Source organism: Myxine glutinosa, unplaced genomic scaffold (assembly GCF_964187855.1).
Source record: "Myxine glutinosa unplaced genomic scaffold, kmMyxGlut1.1 SCAFFOLD_472, whole genome shotgun sequence".
NCBI classification, from domain to species: domain Eukaryota; kingdom Metazoa; phylum Chordata; class Myxini; order Myxiniformes; family Myxinidae; genus Myxine; species Myxine glutinosa.
In genome coordinates this window covers 215,997-239,739 of record NW_027616569.1, presented here as the reverse complement: position 1 = coordinate 239,739, position 23,743 = coordinate 215,997, and the positions used below count along the sequence as shown (strand labels likewise).

At 42.0% G+C, this 23,743-nt stretch overlaps 2 protein-coding genes across 2 annotated transcripts; both read right to left on the bottom strand.

Annotated features, from left to right (window-relative positions):
* Positions 1-271: 271 nt before the first annotated feature.
* LOC144888988 (uncharacterized) lies at positions 272-5,120 on the bottom strand. The gene is made up of 2 exons (XM_078768787.1): positions 4,936-5,120; positions 272-1,150 (listed from the first exon to the last, which is right to left on the bottom strand). Exons 1-2 carry the CDS (start codon positions 5,083-5,085, stop codon positions 272-274), a joined length of 1,029 nt encoding a protein of 342 aa, XP_078624913.1. The 5' UTR covers positions 5,086-5,120.
* Positions 5,121-5,150: 30 nt separating this feature from the next.
* LOC144888989 (uncharacterized) lies at positions 5,151-22,410 on the bottom strand. The gene is made up of 5 exons (XM_078768788.1): positions 22,352-22,410; positions 21,827-21,983; positions 15,172-15,241; positions 13,682-13,746; positions 5,151-5,196 (listed from the first exon to the last, which is right to left on the bottom strand). The coding sequence occupies exons 1-5, from the start codon at positions 22,408-22,410 to the stop codon at positions 5,179-5,181; spliced, it is 369 nt and encodes a 122-aa protein (XP_078624914.1). The 3' UTR covers positions 5,151-5,178.
* Positions 22,411-23,743: the final 1,333 nt, after the last annotated feature.

Here is a 23,743-nt window from a genome sequence, read left to right as displayed (position 1 = left end):
TTCACGTGAGGTGCTGTCAATTTGCATGCACATTTCCTCTGGTATTTCAATGCATGCCTCATTGTTGTAGGGTAGCTGTCCGTTGCCAAGTTGTAGTAGCCAACGATCAAACTCCCTCGATTTTTTATAATGTCCAATGTCCATTCATAAGCACACGCATATTCTCGGTAAGGTGGAATATCTTGAAATGTTGCCACAACACAGAGAATATTTCAGAGAGGCATTGACAATCTGGGCACGTGATCCATGTTTAATAACAGGAAGCACCTGTCTAAAGTGTCCAGCAGAGAACTATTACTTTTCCCCCAAAAGGTATGTCTTGGTTGGTGATGTCTCGTAATGTACGGTGGTCAAGTGCCTCAAGTAGGTGCCTGTGACTCATTGGAGCCTCGTCCCATACAATAAGGTTTGCTCTACGAATTAGGTCAGCAAGAACACTTTGGTGAGATATCGATATTGATAATGTTGTTGAGTCAGTGACCATGATGGGGGCTTTGAACCTGGAATGAAATGTACGTCCACCCAGCAGAAGTGTAGCCGCAATACCACTTGAGGCAACAGCTAGAGAAACATTCATTTTGTCACTGTGCAGGGTGTGTGCAGCAGCTAGCAGAGTGTTCAGTGTATAGGTTTTACCTGTCCCACCTCTTGCATCCAGGAAGATAGCCAATGGTTCCTTTTTCTGTAAAGCAACTATAACAGTGTCATATACATATACCTCACGTTGAGAGGGTAGAAGTGCATTTGGGCCATGCAAGCGTTGGTTTACAATGTTTCTCAAAGTTTTAAAATCATAAGCAAGTTCAAGTTCCTCCTGAATAATCATTGGCAGTTGTGGTTGTGCAATATTTCCATTGATTGCTTGCACTGTTGCACGCAAATCATTTGTGACATTTGGCAGATGAAACTCAGAAAGTTGTCTGTCGTGGTGTTGAAGGCGATGCTCAACGTCCAGCGATACCATTGCACGCAGGAGTTGATGATCAGCTTGCTTATTGAGGAACCCGAGGAAGAAAGTCATCCCACCAGTGCATATGGTGATGGTCGAAGACCATAACTGGGTCAGCAGGGTTTCAAAAGAGTAGAGTAGGAGGGTCACAAAGAGCTCCCTGATTTGTGGGCACATTTGTATTGCTTCTGCAATCTGCATCTGTCAATGCAAAATGCCATTCTCTATCATTTTGAAGGAGACCAAGCGTCTCACACATGCACTTTGGAAAGTTTCATGGCACTGACCATTAATAGTCCTCTACTTCCTTCTACATTTATTTCCATCACTCTTCTCAACCAGTCACTTTCATCCTTCCTCAACACATGACCAAACCATCTCAACCTGTTTCTCTTCACAGCATCAATCACAGGCTCTATTCCCATCATCTTTCGCAATTCATCATTTGTCTTCCTCTCTCTCAACGATACTCTGCACATCCACCGAACCATTCGCATTTACACCCTTTCCAGCCTTCGTTGCTGCTCTACGTTCATTACCTATGTCTCGCTCCCATAAATCATAACACTTATCACACATGCAGCATACACCTTTCCCTTCAGCTTCAACGACACTACCCTCCTCATCAGCACGCCACTCAGTTCCCGAAACTTCTTCCATGCACATCTCACTCTAGCAACCGTTGCTGAGTCTGATCCACCTTCTACATTCAACATGTCTCCGAGGTAGCAAAATGTTTTCACTCCCCCTTCCTCTTCATTAACGGTATGGACCTCAAACATCTGGGGCCTTCGCTCAAACTTGACTGATCTCTCCATACAGGTTGCTTCTGACAAACCAGACGTGATCTGCTTAACAGAAACTTTCCTACCTCATGGTGTCTCTGATTCCTTGGTATCTATCCCAGGTTATTCGCACCTCCAGGAAGGTTAGACCTGAGCCATGTCCTGGAGGTGGGGTTGCTATCTTTATAAAAAAAACTCTTCCTCACTCGCCCTGCACTGCCCTCTCTCCACCTCACCCCCAGGAATACCTTTGGCTACGGCTTCCCCTTCGCTCCCACCTTTTGTTCATATGTATGTGTGTTGTGCCGTCCACCAAACAGTGATGACTCCATATACATCTCGCTGTCTGATAATATGGACCAACTTCTATCTACCCATCCCAACTCTCTCTTCCTCATATGTGGTGATTTCAATTGTCACCATGCCAGTTGGCTGGGTGTGGGTACCTCTATCACAAGCCATGGCTCCTCAGCAAAGGACTTCTGCGACTCACTGGGACTCACGGTCTGGCACCACGCTCTGCTCACCAAACTCTCCTCCTTTGGTATCCATGGAAATCTCCACACATGGCTGGCGGACTTCCTCTCTAGTCGTAGTCAACGTGTGGCCCTGAATGGGTTTATCTCATCTCCTCTTCCTGTTCAGGCTGGAGTTCCCCAAGGCAGTGTTCTGGGCCCTGTGCGTTTTCTGGTCTTCATCAATGATCTCTCTGACTCTCTTGGAAAATCCTCTCTATCTCTTTGCTGATGACTCTACTCTCTGCCACTCCATACCTATTCCTTCAGATAGGCAGGCAGCAGCCTCCTCACTCTCTGCAGACCTCGACAAAATCACAGACTGGGCAAACAAGTGGAACATTTCAATCCTGAAAAATCTCACACTATCACTATGTCTCTTCGAAAAGACCGTCCGGACAACCCTCCCATGTACTTTGTCAACAAACCTCTCCACGACGTTATGTCACTCAAGCTTTTGGGTCTCACTATCTGCCATGATCTTTCCTGGGAAAACCACATTTCAAATCTGGCCTCCAAAGCCAGCCGCCGACTGGGCATCCTCCGTCGTGCGAAGTCCTTCCTTGGCACACCTGAGCTCCTCACCACATACAAGGCTTTCATCTGCAGCTCAATGGAATACTACTCTCCCCTCTGGGCTGGTGCTCCTGCCTCACACCTAGCTCGTCTTCACGCGGTTGAAACCAAAGCGTTCAGAATCATTGGAATCTCCCGCGATGAAGCTAACTCCAAGGGCCTTTCACTCACTCACCGCCGGCAGGTTGGTGGTCTTTCCGTCTTCTACCGACTCCTCTCCGGCCTTGCCCTCCCAGCTGTCTCTGGGCTCTGTCCCCCAAATATTCCTGCAGGTCGCACAAGATCTGCCTGCAACCCTCTTATGGTTAAACTGCCAAAATCAAGACTCTGCTCACCTTCACTCCTTCATTCCTCTTTTCTCCTGCCTCTGGAACAAACTCCCTCACTCTCTTCAATCCCACTCCTCCCTCCAGGTCTTTAAAACAGCTGTTCACCACCATCTCTTATCTTCCCCCATCCAAAACCTTGATCTTTTCTACCCCTGCTAATTTCACCCCAAATCCACTTTTTTGAAATACCAACTTCTGTGCTGGAAGTCCTTGGTGTCCTTGTGTTTTATACTTCTCCCACCCCCCCCCCCCTTCCCACGCCTCCTCCCCCCAAGCCCTCTCCCTCCCACACATCTCCCGATGTCCCTGCTCTCAAATGTTGTGTTTGTGTGCTTCCCCTTCTCTCCCCATCTTGTCTACTGCTCCCTCTTTTTATATATTTTGTTTGTTAGATTTGTTTGTGAAATAAATGTTAGCTCTTTCACAAGCCTCGATTCTGTAAACAAAAAAACAACCCCCCCCCCCCCCCAAAAAAAACCCTCCTTTACGTTCTGAGCCAGCACCTCCATCACAGCTACAAATAGTAGTGACCTTAGTACCGACCCCTGATGCGCTCCCACCTTCACCTCAAACTCACCACTGTTCCCATCCTTCATCCTTACAGCTGTACGCGCTCTTTTGTACATTGCCATCACTACTCTGATCAACCATTCCTCCACTCCTAACTTCCTCAATGCCCGTGTCAATACTTCGTGTGGAACCCTATCGAATGCTTCCTCCAGATCAACAAACCCAAGAAACAGCTTCTTCCTCTTCTCCATGTACTTCTCCTGCAACTGCCTCACAATAAAAAGCGCGTCTGTCGTTCCTCTTCCTGGCATAAATCCAAAACTGCATTTCGTCGATCTGCACTTTCTTCCTTATCCTCCTCTCCAACACCCTTTCCAATACCTTCATTCCATGCTCCAATAACTTTATCGCTCGGTACGAGCCACACTCCAGAGGGTCACCTTTCCCCTTGTATAGAGGGACGAGGGTACTCAGTTCCCAATCCACTGGAATGCGGCCTTCTTTCACCACCAGATTACAGATCTCTGTCATTCTCTTCACACCCCAACTTCCTGCTGCCTTCAACACATCTCCCACAACTCCCGTCAGCCCTCCTGCTTTTCTACTCTTCATTGCTTTTATCGCTTCCTCAACTTCCTTCTCAGTTATCTTCTCTGCCGGTCCTAAAACTGGGTTACTCTCTATGTTGCCATGCCATTCATTCTCTGCATTCAACAGCATTTCCATACATCTCTTCCGTCTTCCTTTAATTCCATCTGGGTCCACAACGATTTGTCCCAAGCAACTCACCCCCATCACATCACACCTCTCTTTCGCTATCTGCTTTGCAATCCTGAATACCGCTCTCTGACCCTCTTCCGAATCCAAGCGTTCTCCGAACATTTTCCTGCATGCCTCCTGTGCCTTTGCTACCTCTTTCTTTGCAGCCTTCTTGGCTGCCTTATAGCCTTTGCTACCTCTTTCTTTGCAGCCTTCTTGACTGCCTTATAACTTTCATGCTCTGCTTTTTCTGCTCCCGTACCCTTCGCCTTCTGCCACTCCTTGAACTTCTTCCTCTTCTCGTCAATCCTCTTTCCAACTTCATCATCCCACCACCATGTTCCCAAGTGCCTCGGTGGTCCTTTTGTCCATCCACATACCTCACCACCGGCTCCCAACAGACTATCTTTCATTGACATCCAATCACTTTCAAGCTCAACCACATCAGCCTCTACCCTACTCAGCCTCTCTTTTAATGCCTCCCTTACTGGCACCTCTTTCAACCTCCACACCTTCATTCTCGGTTGGTACTTCACCCGCCGAGCTCTCCTCGCACCTTTCACCCTCATGTCGCAGACAACCAAGTGGTGCTGTGAAACAGCCTCCTCCCCCGGGATCACCTTTGTGTCCCGGAGGTGCCCCATATCTCGCCTACGCACCATCAGGTAGTCAACGGTTGTCGTCGATCCACCTGAGTGTTGTGGAAAACCAATCAGGTCCACACAACTTTAGTCCAACTTCTGGTTTAATTCCATTTAGATCATGACATCATCCTGTAATGCAGGAAATGCAATAAGCATAAGATATGGCATCACATGGGACCATTCATAACATTCAATGTAAGCAATGTAAGCAAGCTGAATATTCTATGCTGGCGTACCGTTAGCGAGTCTACCAGATGTAACGTGTCACAGGAGAAGTCTCGGAGCACCGTCCGCAGCAGCGGGTCTTATAGTCGCGCCCCTAGCGGTGTCAACGAGCAGCGAGCAACAAGCAGCGAGCTCGAGCAGCGAGAGCCCCGGTTTCAGTACGAATACGATTTCACTACATTCTCCCCCCCCCCCCCCCATCAGAATTATACGGCAGTGCGGCTAGAAGCAAGCGAGCGTCAGCACGAACAGGGTGCGGAACAGGGCATCAGTCGACCCAACCGTACCGGGCCGGGCGGCGAATTTCTCTGCCAGCACGTGTCCGAAATTCCCCGGGGACGGCATCACGTATCCCTGTGTCCCCGGCGTCAGAGGCGCCACCAGGGTCGGGTGACGAAGGGTGTAACGCCAAGTCGTCGGGCCCTGGTAGACTCGGTGAGGGTCGGGTCGGGTCGGTAGACTTTCGGCGATGGGAGCGTCGGGAGAGTCCATAGTCTCATAGATGGGTTCGATCGGTTCGTCCGATCTAAATATCTCTAATTCTGGGAGATTTAATCTATCTCTAATTCTGGGGGATTTAATCGATCTCTAATTCTGGGGGATTTAATCTACCTCTAATTATGTGGGATTTAATCTTTCTCTAATTCTGGGGGATTTAATCTATCTGCAATTCTGGGGGATTTAATCTATCTCTAATTCTGGAGGATTTACTCTATCTATAATTCTGGGGTAATTAATCTTTCTCTAATTGCAGGGGAATGAATCTATTTCTAATTCTGGGGGATTTAATCTATCTCTAATTCTGGGAGATTTAATCTATCTCTAATTCTGAGGGATTTAATCTATCTCTAATTCTGGGGGATTTAATCTATCTCTAATTCTGGGGAATTTAATCTATCTCTAATTCTGGGGGATTTAATCGATCTCTAATTCTGGGGGATTTAATCTTTCTCTAATTATGTGGGATTTAATCTTTCTCTAATTCTGGGGGATTTAATCTATCTCTAATTCTGGGGGATTTAATCTGTCTCTAATTCTGGGGGATTTAATCTATCTGTAATTCTGGGGGACTTAATCTATCTCTAGTTGCGGGGGAATGAATCTATCTCTAATTCTGGGGGATGTAATCTATCTCTAATTGTGGGGGAATTCATCTTTCTCTAATTCTAGGGGATTTAATCTGTCTCTAATTCTGAGGGAATTAATCTATCTCTAATTTTGGGGGAATTAATTCTGGGGGATTTATTCTGGGGGATTTAATCTATCTCTAATTCTGGGGGATTTAATCTGGGGGATTTAATTCTGGAGGATTTAATCTATCTCTAATTTTGGGGGATTTAATCTATCTCTAATTTTGGGGGATTTAATCTATCTCTAATTGTGGGGGAATGAATCTATCTCTAATTCGGGGGCATTTAATCTATGTCTAATTGTGGGGGAATTAATCTTTCACTAATTCTGGGGATTTAATCTGTCTCTAATTCTGGAGGATTTAATATTTCTCTAATTCTGGGGGATTTCGTCTCTCTAATTCTGGGGGATTTCATCTATCTCTACTTCTGGGGAATTTAATCTTTCTCTAATTCTGGGGGGATTGAATCTTTCTCTAATTCTGGGGGCTTTAGTCTTTCTCTAATTCTGGGGGATTTAATCTTTCTTTAATTCTGGGGGATTTTATATATCTATAATTGTGGGGGAATTAATTCTGGGGGATTTAATCTATCTCTAATTCTGGGGGATTTAATCTGGGGGATTTAATTCTGGGGGATTTAATATATCTCTAATTCTGGGAGATTTAATCTATCTCTAATTCTGGGGTAATTAATCTTTCTCTAATTATGTGGGATTTAATCTTTCTCTAATTCTGGGGGATTTAATCTAACTCTAATTCTGGGAGATTTAATCTATGTCTAATTCTGGGGGATTTAATCTGGGGGATTTAATTCTGGGGGATTTAATCTATCTCTAATTCTGGGGGATTTAATCTTTCTCTAATTCTGGGTGATTTAATCTATCTCTCCTTCTGGGGAATTTAATCTTTCTCTAATTCTGGGGGATTTAATCTTTCTCTAATTCTGGGTGATTTAATCTATCTCTCCTTCTGGGGAATTTAATCTATCTCTAATTCTGGGGGATTTAATCTTTCTCTAATTCTGGGGGATTTAGTCTTTCTCTAATTCTGGGGTATTTAATCTTTCTTTAATTCTGGGGGATTTAATCTATCTCTAATTGTGGGGGAATTAATTCTGGGGGATTTATTCTGGGGCACTTAATCTATCTCTAATTCTGGGGGATTTAATCTGGGGGATTTAATTCTGGGGGATTTAATCTATCTCTAATTCTGGGAGATTTAATCTATCTCTAATTCTGGGGTAATTAATCTTTCTCTAATTCTGGGGTAATTCATCTTTCTCTAATTATGAGGGATTTAATCTATCTCTAATTCTGGGAGATTTAATCTTTCTCTAATTATGTGGGATTTAATCTATCTCTAATTCTGGGAGATTTAATCTATCTCTAATTCTGGGGAAATTCATCTTTCTCCAATTATGTGGGATTTAATCTATCTCTAATTCTGGGGTAATTAATCTATCTCTAATTCTGGGGTAATTCATCTTTCTCTAATTATGTGGGATTTAATCTCTCTAATTCTGGGGGATTTAATCTATCTCTAATTCTGGGGGATTTCATCTATCTCTAATTCTGGGGTAATTCATCTTTCTCTAATTATGTGGGATTTAATCTTTCTCTAATTCTGGGGGATTTAATCTATCTCTAATTCTGGGAGATTTAATCTATCTCTAATTCTGGGGGATTTAATCGATCTCTAATTCTGGGGGATTTAATCTATCTCTAATTACAGGGGAATGAATCAATTTCTAATTCTGGGGGATTTAATCTATCTCTAATTCTGGGAGATTAAATCTATCTCTAATTCTGGGGGATTTAATCTATCTCTAATTCTGGGGGATTTAATCTATCTCTAATTCTGGGGTAATTAATCTTTCTCCAATTATGTGGGATTTAATCTTTCTCTAATTCTGGGGGATTTAATCTATCTCTAATTCTGGGGGATTTAATCTATCTCTAATTCTGGGGGATTTAATCTATCTCTAATTCTGGGGGATTTAATCTATCTCTAATTCTGGGGTAATTAATCTTTCTCTAATTATGTGGGATTTAATCTTTCTCTAATTCTGGGGGATTTAATCTATCTCTAATTCTGGGAGATTTAATCTGTCTCTAATTCTGGGGGATTTAATCTATCTGTAATTCTGGGGGATTTAATCTATCTCTAGTTGCGGGGGAATGAATCTATCTCTAATTCTGGGGGATTTAATCTATCTCTAATTGTGGGGGAATTCATCTTTCTCTAATTCTAGGGGATTTAATCTGTCTCTAATTCTGAGGGAATTAATCTATATCTAATTTTGGGGGAATTAATTCTGGGGGATTTATTCTGGGGGATTTAATCTATCTCTAATTCTGGGGGATTTAATCTGGGGGATTTAATTCTGGAGGATTTAATCTATCTCTAATTCTGGGAGATTTAATCTATCTCTAATTTTGGGCGATTTAATCTATCTCTAATTGTGGGGGAATGAATCTATCTCTAATTCGGGGGGATTTAATCTATGTCTAATTGTGGGGGAATTAATCTTTCACTAATTCTGGGGATTTAATCTGTCTCTATTTCTGGAGGATTTAATATTTCTCTAATTCTGGGGGATTTCGTCTCTCTAATTCTGGGGGATTTCATCTATCTCTACTTCTGGGGAATTTAATCTTTCTCTAATTCTGGGGGGATTGAATCTTTCTCTAATTCTGGGGGCTTTAGTCTTTCTCTAATTCTGGGGGATTTAATCTTTCTTTAATTCTGGGGGATTTAATATATCTATAATTGTGGGGGAATTAATTCTGGGGGATTTATTCTGGGGGATTTAATCTATCTCTAATTCTGGGGGATTTAATTCTGGGGGATTTAATATATCTCTAATTCTGGGAGATTTAATCTATCTCTAATTCTGGGGTAATTAATCTTTCTCTAATTATGTGGGATTTAATCTTTCTCTAATTCTGGGGGATTTAATCTAACTCTAATTCTGGGAGATTTAATCTATGTCTAATTCTGGGGGATTTAATCTGGGGGATTTAATTCTGGGGGATTTAATCTATCTCTAATTCTGGGGGATTTATTCTTTCTCTAATTCTGGGTGATTTAATCTATCTCTACTTCTGGGTAATTTAATCTTTCTCTCATACTGGGGCAATCTTTCTCTAATTCTAGGAGATTTAATCTATCTCTAATTCTGGGGGATTTAATCTGGGGGATTTAATTCTGGGGGATTTAATCTATCTCTAATTCTGGGGGATTTAATCTTTCTCTAATTCTGGGTGATTTAATCTATCTCTCCTTCTGGGGAATTTAATCTTTCTCTAATTCTGGGGGGATTGAATCTTTCTCTAATTCTGGAGGATTTAGTCTTTCTCTAATTCTGGGGTATTTAATCTTTCTTTAATTCTGGGGGATTTAATCTATCTCTAATTGTGGGGGAATTAATTCTGGGGGATTTATTCTGGGGGACTTAATCTATCTCTAATTCTGGGGGATTTAATCTGGGGGATTTAATTCTGGGGGATTTAATCTATCTCTAATTCTGGGGGATTTAATCTATCTCTAATTGTGGGGGAATTCATCTTTCTCTAATTCTAGGGGATTTAATCTGTCTCTAATTCTGAGGGAATTAATCTATCTCTAATTTTGGGGGAATTAATTCTGGGGGATTTATTCTGGGGGATTTAATCTATCTCTAATTCTGGGGGATTTAATCTGGGGGATTTAATTCTGGAGGATTTCATCTATCTCTAATTCTGGGAGATTTAATCTATCTCTAATTTTGGGGGATTTAATCTATCTCTAATTTTGGGGGATTTAATCTTTCTCTAATTTTGTGGGATTTAATCTATCTCTAATTGTGGGGGAATGAATCTATCTCTAATTCGGGGGGATTTAATCTATGTCTAATTGTGGGGGAATTAATCTTTCACTAATTCTGGGAATTTAATCTATGTCTAATTGTGGGGGAATTAATCTTTCACTAATTCTGGGGATTTAATCTGTCTCTAATTCTGGAGGATTTAATCTACCTCTAATACTGGGGTAATCTTTCTCTAATTATGTGGAATTTAATCTTTCTCTAATTCTGTGGGATTTAATATTTCTCTAATTCTGGGTGATTTCATCTATCTCTACTTCTGGGGAATTTAATCTTTCTCTAATTCTGGGGGGATTGAATCTTTCTCTAATTCTGGGGGTCTTTAGTCTTTCTCTAATTCTGGGGGATTTAATCTTTCTTTAATTCTGGGGGATTTAATATATCTATAATTGTGGGGGAATTAATTCTGGGGGATTTATTCTGGGGGATTTAATCTATCTCTAATTCTGGGGGATTTAATCTGGGGGATTTAATTCTGGGGGATTTAATATATCTCTAATTCTGGGAGATTTAATCTATCTCTAATTCTGGGGTAATTAATCATTCTCTAATTATGTGGGATTTAATCTTTCTCTAATTCTGGGGGATTTAATCTTTCTCTAATTCTGGGAGATTAAATCTATGTCTAATTCTGGGGGATTTAATCTGGGGGATTTAATTCTGGGGGATTTGATCTATCTCTAATTCTGGGGGATTTATTCTTTCTCTAATTCTGGGTGATTTAATCTATCTCTACTTCTGGGTAATTTAATCTTTCTCTAATTCTGGGGTAATCTATCTCTAATTCTGGGGGATTTAATCTGGGGGATTTAATTCTGGGGGATTTAATCTATCTCTAATTCTGGGAGATTTAATCTTTCTCTAATTCTGGGTGATTTAATCTTTCTCTCCTTCTGGGGAATTTAATCTTTCTCTAATTCTGGGGGGATTGAATCTTTCTCTAATTCTGGGGGATTTAATATTTCTCTAATTCTGGGGTATTTAATCTTTCTTTAATTCTGGGGGATTTAATATATCTCTAATTCTGGGAGATTTAATCTATCTCTAATTCTGGGAGATTTAATCTATCTCTAATTATGTGGGATTGAATATTTCTCTAATTATGTGGGATTTAATCTTTCTCTAATTATGTGGGATTTAATCTATCTCTAATTATGTGGGATTTCATCTATCTCTAATTCTGGGGGATTTAATCTATCTCTAATTCTGGGAGATTTAATCTATCTCTAATTCTGGGGTAATTAATCTATCTCTAATTCTGGGGTAATTCATCTTTCTCTAATTATGTGGGATTTAATCTTTCTCTAATTCTGGGGGATTTAATCTATCTCTAATTCTGGGAGATTTAATCTTTCTCTAATTCTGTGGGATTTAATCTTTCTCTAATTCTGGGAGATTTAATCTATCTCTAATTCTGGGGTAATTCATCTTTCTCTAATTATGTGGGATTTAATCTATCTCTAATTCTGGGGTAATTAATCTATCTCTAATTCTGGGGTAATTCATCTTTCTCTAATTATGTGGGATTTAATCTATCTCTATTTCTGGGGTAATTAATCTATCTCTAATTCTGGGGTAATTCATCTTTCTCTAATTATGTGGGATTTAATCTTTCTCTAATTCTGGGGGATTTAATCTATCTCTAATTCTGGGGGATTTCATCTATCTCTAATTCTGGGGTAATTAATCTATCTCTAATTCTGGGGTAATTCATCTTTCTCTAATTATGTGGGATTTAATCTATCTCTAATTCTGGGGTAATTAATCTATCTCTAATTCTGGGGTAATTCATCTTTCTCTAATTATGTGGGATTTATTCTTTCTCTAATTCTGGGGGATTTCATCTATCTCTAATTCTGGGGTAATTAATCTTTCTCTAATTCTGGGGTAATTAATCTTTCTCTAATTGCGGGGTAATGAATCTATTTCTAATTCTGGGGGATTTCATCTATCTCTAATTCTGGGAGATTTCATCTATCTCTAATTCTGGCGGATTTAATCTATCTCTAATTCTGGGGTAATTAATCTTTCTCTAATTATGTGGGATTTAATCTTTCTCTAATTCTGAGGGATTTAATCTATCTCTAATTCTGGGGGATTTAATCTATCTCTAATTCTGGGGGATTTAATCTATCTGTAATTCTGGGGGATTTAATCTATCTCTAGTTGCGGGGGAATGAATCTATCTCTAATTGTGGGGGATTTAATCTATCTCTAATTGTGGGGGAATTCATCTTTCTCTAATTCTAGGGGATTTAATCTGTCTCTAATTCTGAGGGAATTAATCTATCTCTAATTCTGGGGGATTTCATCTGTCTCTAATTCTGAGGGAATTCATCTATCTCTAATTCTGGGGGATTTAATCTATCTCTAATTGGGGGGGGGGGGGGGAATGAATCTATCTCTAATTCTGGGGGATTTAATCGATCTCTAATGCTGGGGAATTTAATCTATCTCTAATTCTGCGGGAATTGATCTATCTCTAATTCTGGGGGATTTAATCTATCTCTAATTGTGGGGGAATTAATCTATCTCTAATTATGGGGGATTTAATCTATCTCTAATTGTGGGGGAATTAATCTATCTCTAATTATGGGGGATTTAATCTATCTCCAATTCTGGGGTACAGTAATTAATCTTTCTCCAATTATGTGGGATTTAATCTATCTCTAATTCTGGGGTAATTAATCTATCTCTAATTCTGGGGTAATTAATCTATCTCTAATTCTGGGGTAATTAATCTATCTCTAATTCTGGGGTAATGAATCTCTCTCTATTTCTGAGCGAATTGATCAATCTGTATTTCTGAGAAAATTAATCGATCTTTAATTCCGAAGGAATTAATCAATCCGTATTTCTGAATGAATTATCTTTTTTTTGTTGGTTTATTGAGACAATGATCACATAAGCCGGAGTTATGCTTCTACGAAGATGCACGTAAGCGTCTCTGCATAGCTATGCAGAGAAGGGGTTTATGGGTAACCGTAGCCCGCATAGGCTCGCCGAGGGGTCGATGCGCACCCCTCCAAAATCTCAACAATGCGTCGCACGTAGCTGTGGTCATGTGCGTCAAACAAACGCTGATTGGTTGAGCAGGGAAGTATATCTGGTAGCATTGAGGGTTGGGCCCAGACCCAAATCCGGAACTAAAACAAAGAACCAAAACATTCAAACAGAATGTTTACACTTTTACCGGAGGTGGAAACGGGTTTCCATTTCTGGGTGCTTCTCCATTTTCTGTACATTCTTTAGTTTTAGTAAATGTGACACTGCCCCGTACTGCACGCGTTAACGTTACATGCAAGTAAGTTGGCAAACACCCATGCGGACGTCTGCGGGCGACACCCGTGCATGTTTGCAGAAGCATAAATCAGCCTTTACACCTAACATACCTTGCCAGAGTGTGTGGGTAATGCATGTAGATCGTTGCTTTTCATTTGGTCTTTATCAACAAGTCCTACAAAGGAATTAAACATGAACGATCAATTAATATTGGAACATTCAATCAGCCTTTTTCCTTTTTTGAGCTCGAGCAAACGTTACAACGAGCTCAAAGTTTTGTTTGAAGACCAGCAGCTCCCTGAATGGTGCAACAAGACAGGTGTGTACAACAGTCACTGGCACAAAGGATGATTCTTATTGTCAGAAGGTCAAGAAAGAGGGACTCCTTAATGTAATAATAATGAATGCAAATTAAAATGTAGCTAGCAAATTGTGAAAGAAACGGATTTAAGTTTGTTTTTACAAAGGACGTTGCCATGAGATAATCACAAACAAGGGAATTTGAATGGAGAAATCAATTGATAACATATTGCTTGTGCTATGTTGCTATGAAAAAAGGAGGTGTTAGTGCATGAGTGGTGTGTGACGACATGGTGTGTATATTACATCACTTTGCAGGAATATGAAAAAAACAAACTCAAAAAAGGATGTTTTAGTGCATGAGTGGTGTGCGACGACATGGTGTATATATTACATCACCTTGAGAAAATACTAAAAAAAAAACTCAAAAACGAAGTGTTAGTGCATGAATGGTGTGCGACAACATGGTGTATATATTACATCACCTTGCGGGAATACCAAAAAAAAAAATCTCAAAAAAGAAAGTGTAAGTGCATGAGTGGTGTGGTGTGCAGTGACACTGTGTGTGCATTACATCACCTTGCGGAAATACTTTTAAAAAACAAGAGAAAAATGACCACAGTGTGATCACCAGCTGCGACGTGTAGAATCATGAGGATATCCGTTGCAATATGCGCTACCAAATTCGACCAGTCATTAAATTATACGCATGCACCAGCGTCTTTTTGTCTTTCAGTTCTGGTCTTGTCCTTTGTTTTGCGACGCATCATGCTTCATCAACTGATTACATATAATGTATGGACGTGAATGTTATTTCTGTTAATGTTAATCTTAATTCATTAATGTTATTTATTAATGTTAATTCTGGGTGGCAGAGGGATAATTTGAAACGGGCTTGGTCGGTAGGGGAAGTCCGAGTGTATGCGCATGCGCTTTTCAAAAAGGCACCCCAACAACAAGAACAACAGCGCGGTCCTCTCATAGAGATGCTCGTCGCAGCTAAAAACTCAAAAAAGGAAGTGTTAGGACAGGAGTGGTGTGCGACGACATGTTGTGTATATTACATCGCCTTGTGGGAATACTTCCGCTCTAGCAGGGAACATGGCCTTAAAATGCATGTTGTTGTTGTTGTGTTGTGGGAATACTTGAAGAAAAAAAATTCTAGAGTGTACATAATCATTAGCTCATAGAAGAGAAGCATCACGACAAACGTCTTTTATAAGTTCCGAAATATATTACAACAAATTATCATGTAGAGCTGTAGGAATTGAACGTGAAAGATTAAAAAGGGTCTCCTTACTCCTGTTCGGTATCATCTCCATCGCTCCATATGGAGGAGCCAGGATTCCTGCCAAGTATTGTCGATATTTCTGCAAACATGATGCAAGAACACAAATGAATGTGGTTTCTTAAGCAGACAAAGTGCTATACGATTCCAATGTAATGATTTGTTTTGAAGTATTCTTTCTTCTACATTATGTAGTCCATATAAATAGGGCTACGGAGTGTGGGATCTGCCTTAAGTGGACCCATAAATGGGAAGGAGTCAGATATTGATGAGCTGGCAGGGCATGACCAAGGTGGGATCAAAGGACAGGAAGTTTGTTTTACAAGTGGAAATACCAACTGGTTTTCTACAAAGCCCTGTGAAAGTTTGGTGTCTCCATCTGCAATTATTGCCATAGACCTGTTGGGTGGCCTGCTTGCCAGTCCTGCCTTTTCCCATTGGGTAGTTTGGACCAAAAAGTGGATGCACGTCTAACCCAGGTTTCCACCAAAAGGTAGATGTACGTTTAACCCAGGTTTATACCAAAAGGTGGATGCACGTTTAACCCAGGATTATACCAAAAGGTGGATGCACGTTTCACCCAGGATTATACCAACAGGTGGATGCACATTAAAACCAGTATTATACCAAAAGGTGGATGCACGTTTAATCCAGGATTATACCAAAAGGTGGATGCACATTTAAACCAGGATTATACCAAAAGGTGGATGCACGTCTAACCCAGGTTTCCACCAAAAGGTAGATGCACGTCTAACCCAGGTTTCCACCATAAGGTGGATGCACGTTTAAACCCAGGTTTATACCAAAAGGTGGATGCACATTTAACCCAGGTTTCCACCATAAGGTGGATGCACGTTTAACCCAGGTTTGGACCAAAATGTGGATGCACATTTAACCCAGGATTATACCAAAAGATGGATGCACATTTAACCCAGGTTTCCACCAAAAGGTGGATGCACATTTACCGCAGGATTATACCAAAAGGTGGATGCACATTTAACCCAGGATTACACCAAAAGGTGGATGCACATTTAACCCAGGATTATACCAAAAGGTGGATGCACATTTAACCCAGGATTATACCAAAAGGTGGATGCACATTTAACCCAGGATTATACCAAAAGGTGGATGCACGTTTAACCCAGGATTATACCAAAAGGTGGATGCACGTTTAACCCAGGATTATACCAAAAGGTGGATGAACATTTAACCCAGGATTATACCAAAAGGTGGATGCACATTTAACCCAGGATTATACCAAAAGGTGGATGCACATTTAACCCAGGTTTCCACCAAAAGGAGGATGCGCATTTAACCCAGGATTATACCATAAGGTGGATGCACATTTAACCCAGGATTATACCAAAACGTGGATGCACATTTAACCCAGGTTTCCACAAAAAGGAGGATGCGCATTTAACCCAGGATTATACCAAAAGGTGGATGCACGTTTAACCCAGGATTATACCAAAAGGTGGATGCACATTTACCCCAGGATTATACCAAAAGGTGGATGCACATTTAACCCAGGATTATACCAAAAGGTGGATGCACATTTAACCCAGGATTATACCAAAAGGTGGATGCACATTTAACCCAGGATTATACCAAAAGGTGGATGCACATTTAACCCAGGATTATACCAAAAGGTGGATGCACATTTAACCCAGGATTATACCAAAAGGTGGATGCACGTTTAACCCAGGATTATACCAAAAGGTGGATGCACATTTAACCCAGGATTATACCAAAAGGTGGATGCACATTTACCGCAGGATTATACCAAAATGTGGATGCACATTTACCCCCAGGATTATACCAAAAGGTGGATGCACATTTACCCCAGGATTATACCAATAGGTGGATGCACATTTAACCCAGGATTATACCAAAATGTGGATGCACATTTAACCCAGGTTTGGACCAAAATGTGGATGCACATTTAACCCAGGATTATACCAAAAGATGGATGCACATTTACCCCAGGATTATACCAAAAGGTGGATGCACATTTAACCCAGGATTATACCAAAAGGTGGATGCACATTTAACCCAGGATTATACCAAAAGGTGGATGCACATTTAACCCAGGATTATACCAAAAGGTGGATGCACATTTAACCCAGGATTTTACCAAAAGGTAGATGCACATTTAACCCAGGATTATACCAAAAGGTGGATGAACATTTATCCCAGGATTATACCAAAAGATGGATGCACATTTAACCCAGGATGATACCATAAGGTGGATGCACATTTAACCAAGGTTTCCACCAAAAGGTAGATGCACGTCTAACCCAGGTTTCCACCAAAAGGTAGATGCACGTCTAACCCAGGTTTCCACCATAAGGTGGATGCACGTTTAAACCCAGGTTTATACCAAAAGGTGGATGCACATTTAACCCAGGTTTCCACCATAAGGTGGATGCACGTTTAAACCCAGGTTTATACCAAAAGGTGGATGCAAATTTAACCCAGGATTATACCAAAAGGTGGATGCACATTTAACCCAGATTTGGACAAAAATGTGGATGCACGTCTAACCCAGGTTTCCACCAAAAGGTGGATGCATGTTTAACCCAGGCTTATACCAAAAGATGGATGCACATTTAACCCAGGTTTCCACCAAAAGGTGGATGCACATTTACCGCAGGATTATACCAAAAGGTGGATGCACATTTAACCCAGGATTACACCAAAAGGTGGATGCACATTTAACCCAGGATTATACCAAAAGGTGGATGCACATTTAACCCAGGATTATACCAAAAGGTGGATGCACATTTAACCCAGGATTATACCAAAAGGTGGATGCACGTTTAACCCAGGATTATACCAAAAGGTGGATGCACGTTTAACCCAGGATTATACCAAAAGGTGGATGAACATTTAACCCAGGATTATACCAAAAGGTGGATGCACATTTAACCCAGGATTATACCAAAAGGTGGATGCACATTTAACCCAGGTTTCCACCAAAAGGAGGATGCGCATTTAACCCAGGATTATACCATAAGGTGGATGCACATTTAACCCAGGATTATACCAAAAGGTGGATGCACATTTAACCCAGGATTATACCAAAACGTGGATGCACATTTAACCCAGGTTTCCACAAAAAGGAGGATGCGCATTTAACCCAGGATTATACCAAAAGGTGGATGCACGTTTAACCCAGGATTATACCAAAAGGTGGATGCACATTTACCCCAGGATTATACCAAAAGGTGGATGCACATTTAACCCAGGATTATACCAAAAGGTGGATGCACATTTAACCCAGGATTATACCAAAAGGTGGATGCACATTTAACCCAGGATTATACCAAAAGGTGGATGCACATTTAACCCAGGATTATACCAAAAGGTGGATGCACATTTAACCCAGGATTATACCAAAAGGTGGATGCACGTTTAACCCAGGATTATACCAAAAGGTGGATGCACATTTAACCCAGGATTATACCAAAAGGTGGATGCACATTTAACCCAGGATTATACCAAAATGTGGATGCACATTTACCCCCAGGATTATACCAAAAGGTGGATGCACATTTACCCCAGGATTATACCAATAGGTGGATGCACATTTAACCCAGGATTATACCAAAATGTGGATGCATATTTAACCCAGGTTTGGACCAAAATGTGGATGCACATTTAACCCAGGATTATACCAAAAGATGGATGCACATTTAACCCAGGATTATACCAAAAGGTGGATGCACATTTAACCCAGGATTATACCAAAAGGTGGATGCACATTTAACCCAGGATTATACCAAAAGGTGGATGCACATTTAACCCAGGATTTTACCAAAAGGTAGATGCACATTTAACCCAGGATTATACCAAAAGGTGGATGAACATTTATCCCAGGATTATACCAAAAGATGGATGCACATTTAACCCAGGATGATACCATAAGGTGGATGCACATTTAACCAAGGTTTCCACCAAAAGGAGGATGCGCATTTAACCCAGGATTATACCAAAAGGAGGATGCACATTTAACCCAGGATTATACCATAAGGTGGATGCACATTTAACCCAGGTTTCCACCAAAAGGAGGATGCGCATTTAACCCAGGATTATACCAAAAGGAGGATGCGCATTTAAACCAGGATTATACCAAAAGGTGGATGCACATTTACCCCAGGATTATACCAAAAGGTGGATGCACATTTAACCCAGGATTATACCAAAATGTGGATGCACATTTAACCCAGGTTTGGACCAAAATGTGGATGCACATTTAACCCAGGATTATACCAAAAGATGGATGCACATTTACCCCAGGATTATACCAAAAGGTGGATGCACATTTAACCCAGGATTATACCAAAAGGTGGATGCACATTTAACCCAGGATTATACCAAAAGGAGGATGCGCATTTAAACCAGGATTATACCAAAAGGTGGATGCACATTTACCCCAGGATTATACCAAAAGGTGGATGCACATTTACCCCAGGATTATACCAATAGGTGGATGCACATTTATCCCAGGATTATACCAAAATGTGGATACACATTTAACCCAGGTTTGGACCAAAATGTGGATGCACATTTAACCCAGGATTATACCAAAAGATGGATGCACATTTACCCCAGGATTATACCAAAATGTGGATACACATTTAACCCAGGATTATACCAAAAGATGGATGCACATTTAACCCAGGATTATACCAAAAGATGGATGCACATTTACCCCAGGATTATACCAAAAGGTGGATGCACATTTAACCCATGATTATACCAAAAGGTGGATGCACATTTAACCCAGGATTATACCAAAAGGTGGATGCACATTTAACCCAGGATTATACCAAAAGACCACTCCATATTCTACCAATCCAACTGCTCTCTCCCTCCCACTCCATATTCTACCAATCCCACTGCTCTCTCCCTTCCACTCCATACTTCACTCGACCAATCCCACTGCTCTCTCCCTCCCACTCCATATTCTACCAATCCCACTGCTCTCTCCCTCCCACTCCATATTCTACCAATCCCACTGCTCTCTCCCTCCCACTCCATATTCTACCAATCCCACTGCTCTCTCCCTCCCACTCCATATTCTACCAATCCCACTGCTCTCTCCCTCCCACTCCATATTCTACCAATCCCACTTCTCTCTCCCTCCCACTCCATACTTCACTCGACCAATCCCACTGCTCTCTCCCTCCCACTCCATATTCTACCAATCCAACTGCTCTCTCCCTCCCACTCCATATTCTACCAATCCCACTGCTCTCTCCCTTCCACTCCATATTTCACTCGACCAATCCCACTGCTCTCTCCCTCCCACTCCATATTCGACCAATCCCACTGCTCTCTCCCTTCCACTCCATACTTCACTCGACCAATCCCACTGCTCTCTCCCTCCCACTCCATATTCTACCAATCCCACTGCTCTCTCCCTTCCACTCCATACTTTACTCGACCAATCCCACTGCTCTCTCCCTCCCACTCCATATTCGATCAATCCCACTGCTCTCTCCCTTCCACTCCATACGTCACTCGACCAATCCCACTGCTCTCTCCCTCCCACTCCATATTCGACCAATCCCACTGCTCTCTCCATTCCACTCCACACTCGACCAATCCCACTGCTCTCTCCCTCCCACTCCATATTCGATCAATCCCACTGCTCTCTCCCTTCCACTCCATACGTCACTCGACCAATCCCACTGCTCTCTCCCTCCCACTCCATATTCGACCAATCCCACTGCTCTCTCCATTCCACTCCACACTCGACCAATCCCACTGCTCTCTCCCTCCCGCTCCATATTCGACCAATCCCACTGCTCTCTCCCTCCCGCTCCATATTCGACCAATCCCACTGCTCTCTCCCTCCCATTCCATATTCTACCAATCCCACTGCTCTCTCCCTTCCACTCCATACTTCACTCGACCAATCCCACTGCTCTCTCCCTCCCACTCCATATTCTACCAATCCCACTGCTCTCTCCCTCCCACTCCATATTCTACCAATCCCACTGCTCTCTCCCTCCCACTCCATACAGGGAGACTGAGCTGTCGCCCGCAGACAGGGAGACTGAGCGGGACAGGGAGACTGAGCGGGACAGGGAGACTGAGCGGGACAGGGAGACTGAGCGGGACAGGGAGACTGAGCGGGACAGGGAGACTGAGCGGGACAGGGAGACTGAGCGGGACAGAGAGACTGAGCGGGACAGAGAGACTGAGCGGGACAGGGAGACTGAGCGGAACAGGGAGACTGAGCGGGACAGGGAGACGGAGCGGGACAGGGAGACGGAGCGGGACAGGGAGACGGAGCGGGACAGGGAGACGGGGCGGCACAGGGAGACGGAGCTTTTTCACGTGTACTTACTTGTACACGGGTACTTACTTTTTCACGTGACTAATTTTGGGAATGCTCCTCACCGTGAATGGAACATCCATCTTTGGGAATGCTCCTCACCATGAATTGAACATCCATCTTTGGGAATGCTCCTCACGGTGAATGGAACATCCATCTTTGGGAATAAACCAATAAACCAACAAAGCTCGGTCAGGGACTGTCGCCCGCACCTTTGGAGGCAGGATATAGTGCATTATTAATTTATGATATATAATGACGCTCGATTTTGGTGCACTGTTCGTACCTTCAACCCGTATGACAGCCGCACATGACACTTACAGTTTCAGTGTGCCCGAGGACTACGACTGACGACTGACGTGACGAGTGACGAGTGACTAGCCGAAGGGTGGTTCTTCTTCTTCTTCTTCCTATTGGGGTCAACTTCCTGGATCTGGAACGGGAAGTGATATTTTTTTCTTTTATTCTTTCCTTTACCCTGTGGATGGTCCATCGATTTTATATATAATTATAAACCGAAGGGTTTTATATATATATATATATATATATATATATATATATATATATATATATATATATATATATATATATATATATATATATACAAGTCCTTAAGGGTCAACGAGATTATTTAAATATCCTTCAAAAAAACAACAACATTTCATTTTATGGTCGTTGAATGTGACGTCACGACAAGGAACGGTGGACGATTTCAAATGCATAAATTCGCTTTTCAGTGATTAATTATTGATTAATTGGTTTGGATTCAAGAGGATGGAGGCCCGGGTGCCCGGGGCGTCCTCCCGGACGTCTTTAGCGTGAGCCTCATTTTCCGCGGCGCAGCACCTGCGGGGGCCCAGGATCGAGGATTCGAACCTTTGCCGTTTACAGCTCTCGAGTCTCATCGTTGATACGTCATCGTGGCCCGCCTTAGCCCGGTGCACCACGACGCCTCCACCGATTGGAGTTCACTTGGAACATGCATTTAACCCCCATGTGATTGATCTAGTTAGGCAGCTTAGCAATAATTTCTGGGGGAACGACTTTACAAAACTACCATTTTTCTTTTCGTGCTTATGGACCAAACTTTTACAAATAACACTGCATGTGATAGTCAGGTGGCTTAGCAACAATTTTTAGGCGTAATGTTACAAGCCGGACAAAAGTCCCAAATTTGGTATGGAGCTTCGTTTGGACCTATCAATTGATTTTAGCCTAGGAGCCATCCTGACCGTTTCAGATTTTCCAAGATGTTGGCCAAAATTCAAAATGCCACCAGCAAAACTGAAATATCATATATCTCTGGCTGTAGAAGTCACAGATAGACAAATGAGGTATCAAATCAGGGGTTTTTGAGGTCAGTGAAACTGATTCAGGGAAAGGTACATTTCATATGTCACTTATTTTCGAGATGACGTCCAAAATCCAATATGGCCACCAAGGAAAATCATACTATAATGCAAGGACTTGAAAAGTTTGTTCGCCTAAGGCTCAGGCATCGAAGGATGGATTAACTTGACACTTTGCACACCTATAGATATCGTTTTAGTGGGGCGGCTTAGCCCAAATATTCAAAAGAATTGTGCATTTTGTGATACAAGCACCAAATTTGGCACACTAGTAGACTATCATATTATGAAAAGATCTGGATATTGGGCCATCTCAGATTCAGAGATTTGATTTTTGCAAGATTTGCAGATTTTGCAAGCTGAGATTGCAACGCCAGGGACGGCCGACTCCTTCCTACGAGCTGCCCACGTCACCCGCACAAGAAGAGCTCATCAAATCACTGCAGCGGCACTGCACATCCTGCAACACCGTGCGTATGAACGCCACTGTATGACATATGCTGATGATGCAGAAGACCTGCCTGAGTTCGAAGACTGGTGTCACCAGAGAGGAGAAGACATTCCCAACTTTCAGTACTGGGCAACTGTGCTGGAACTAGAGATGTTGGTACTGGTCTACGTGCGTTCTCTGCGGCAGGCTTCATTCACAACGTACCTTGATGCCCTGACGGAACTGGTCCCATGGTTCCATGCCTTAGACCACAAACACTATGCCAGGTGTGTCCCTGTTCACCTGAGGGACACGGTTGCACTCCCAATGAAGCACCCAGATGTAGCCAGAGAATTCAGGGCTGGCAACTTCACTGTACAGAAGACGAAGAAGGTGTTCTCTTCGATCCCAATCGAATCGAAATCTTGCAAAAATCAAATCTCTGAATCTGAGATGGCC

Bases quoted from the DNA above. Each gene is read 5' to 3' on its own strand.
- LOC144888988 (XM_078768787.1), bottom strand. From the start codon at position 5,085: ATGGTGCGTAGGCGAGATATGGGGCACCTCCGGGACACAAAGGTGATC. The intron at 1,151-4,935 runs GTGTGGAGGTTG...TTGCATTGACAG, and splicing joins AGTACCAACCGAGAATGAAG to ATGCAGATTGCAGAAGCAAT.
- LOC144888989 (XM_078768788.1), bottom strand. From the start codon at position 22,410: ATGAGACTCGAGAGCTGTAAACGGCAAAGGTTCGAATCCTCGATCCTG. The intron at 15,242-21,826 runs GTAAGTGTCATG...TCATGTTTGCAG, and splicing joins TCCTCGGGCACACTGAAACT to AAATATCGACAATACTTGGC. The intron at 13,747-15,171 runs GTAAGGAGACCC...ATTCCTTTGTAG, and splicing joins GGAGATGATACCGAACAGGA to GACTTGTTGATAAAGACCAA.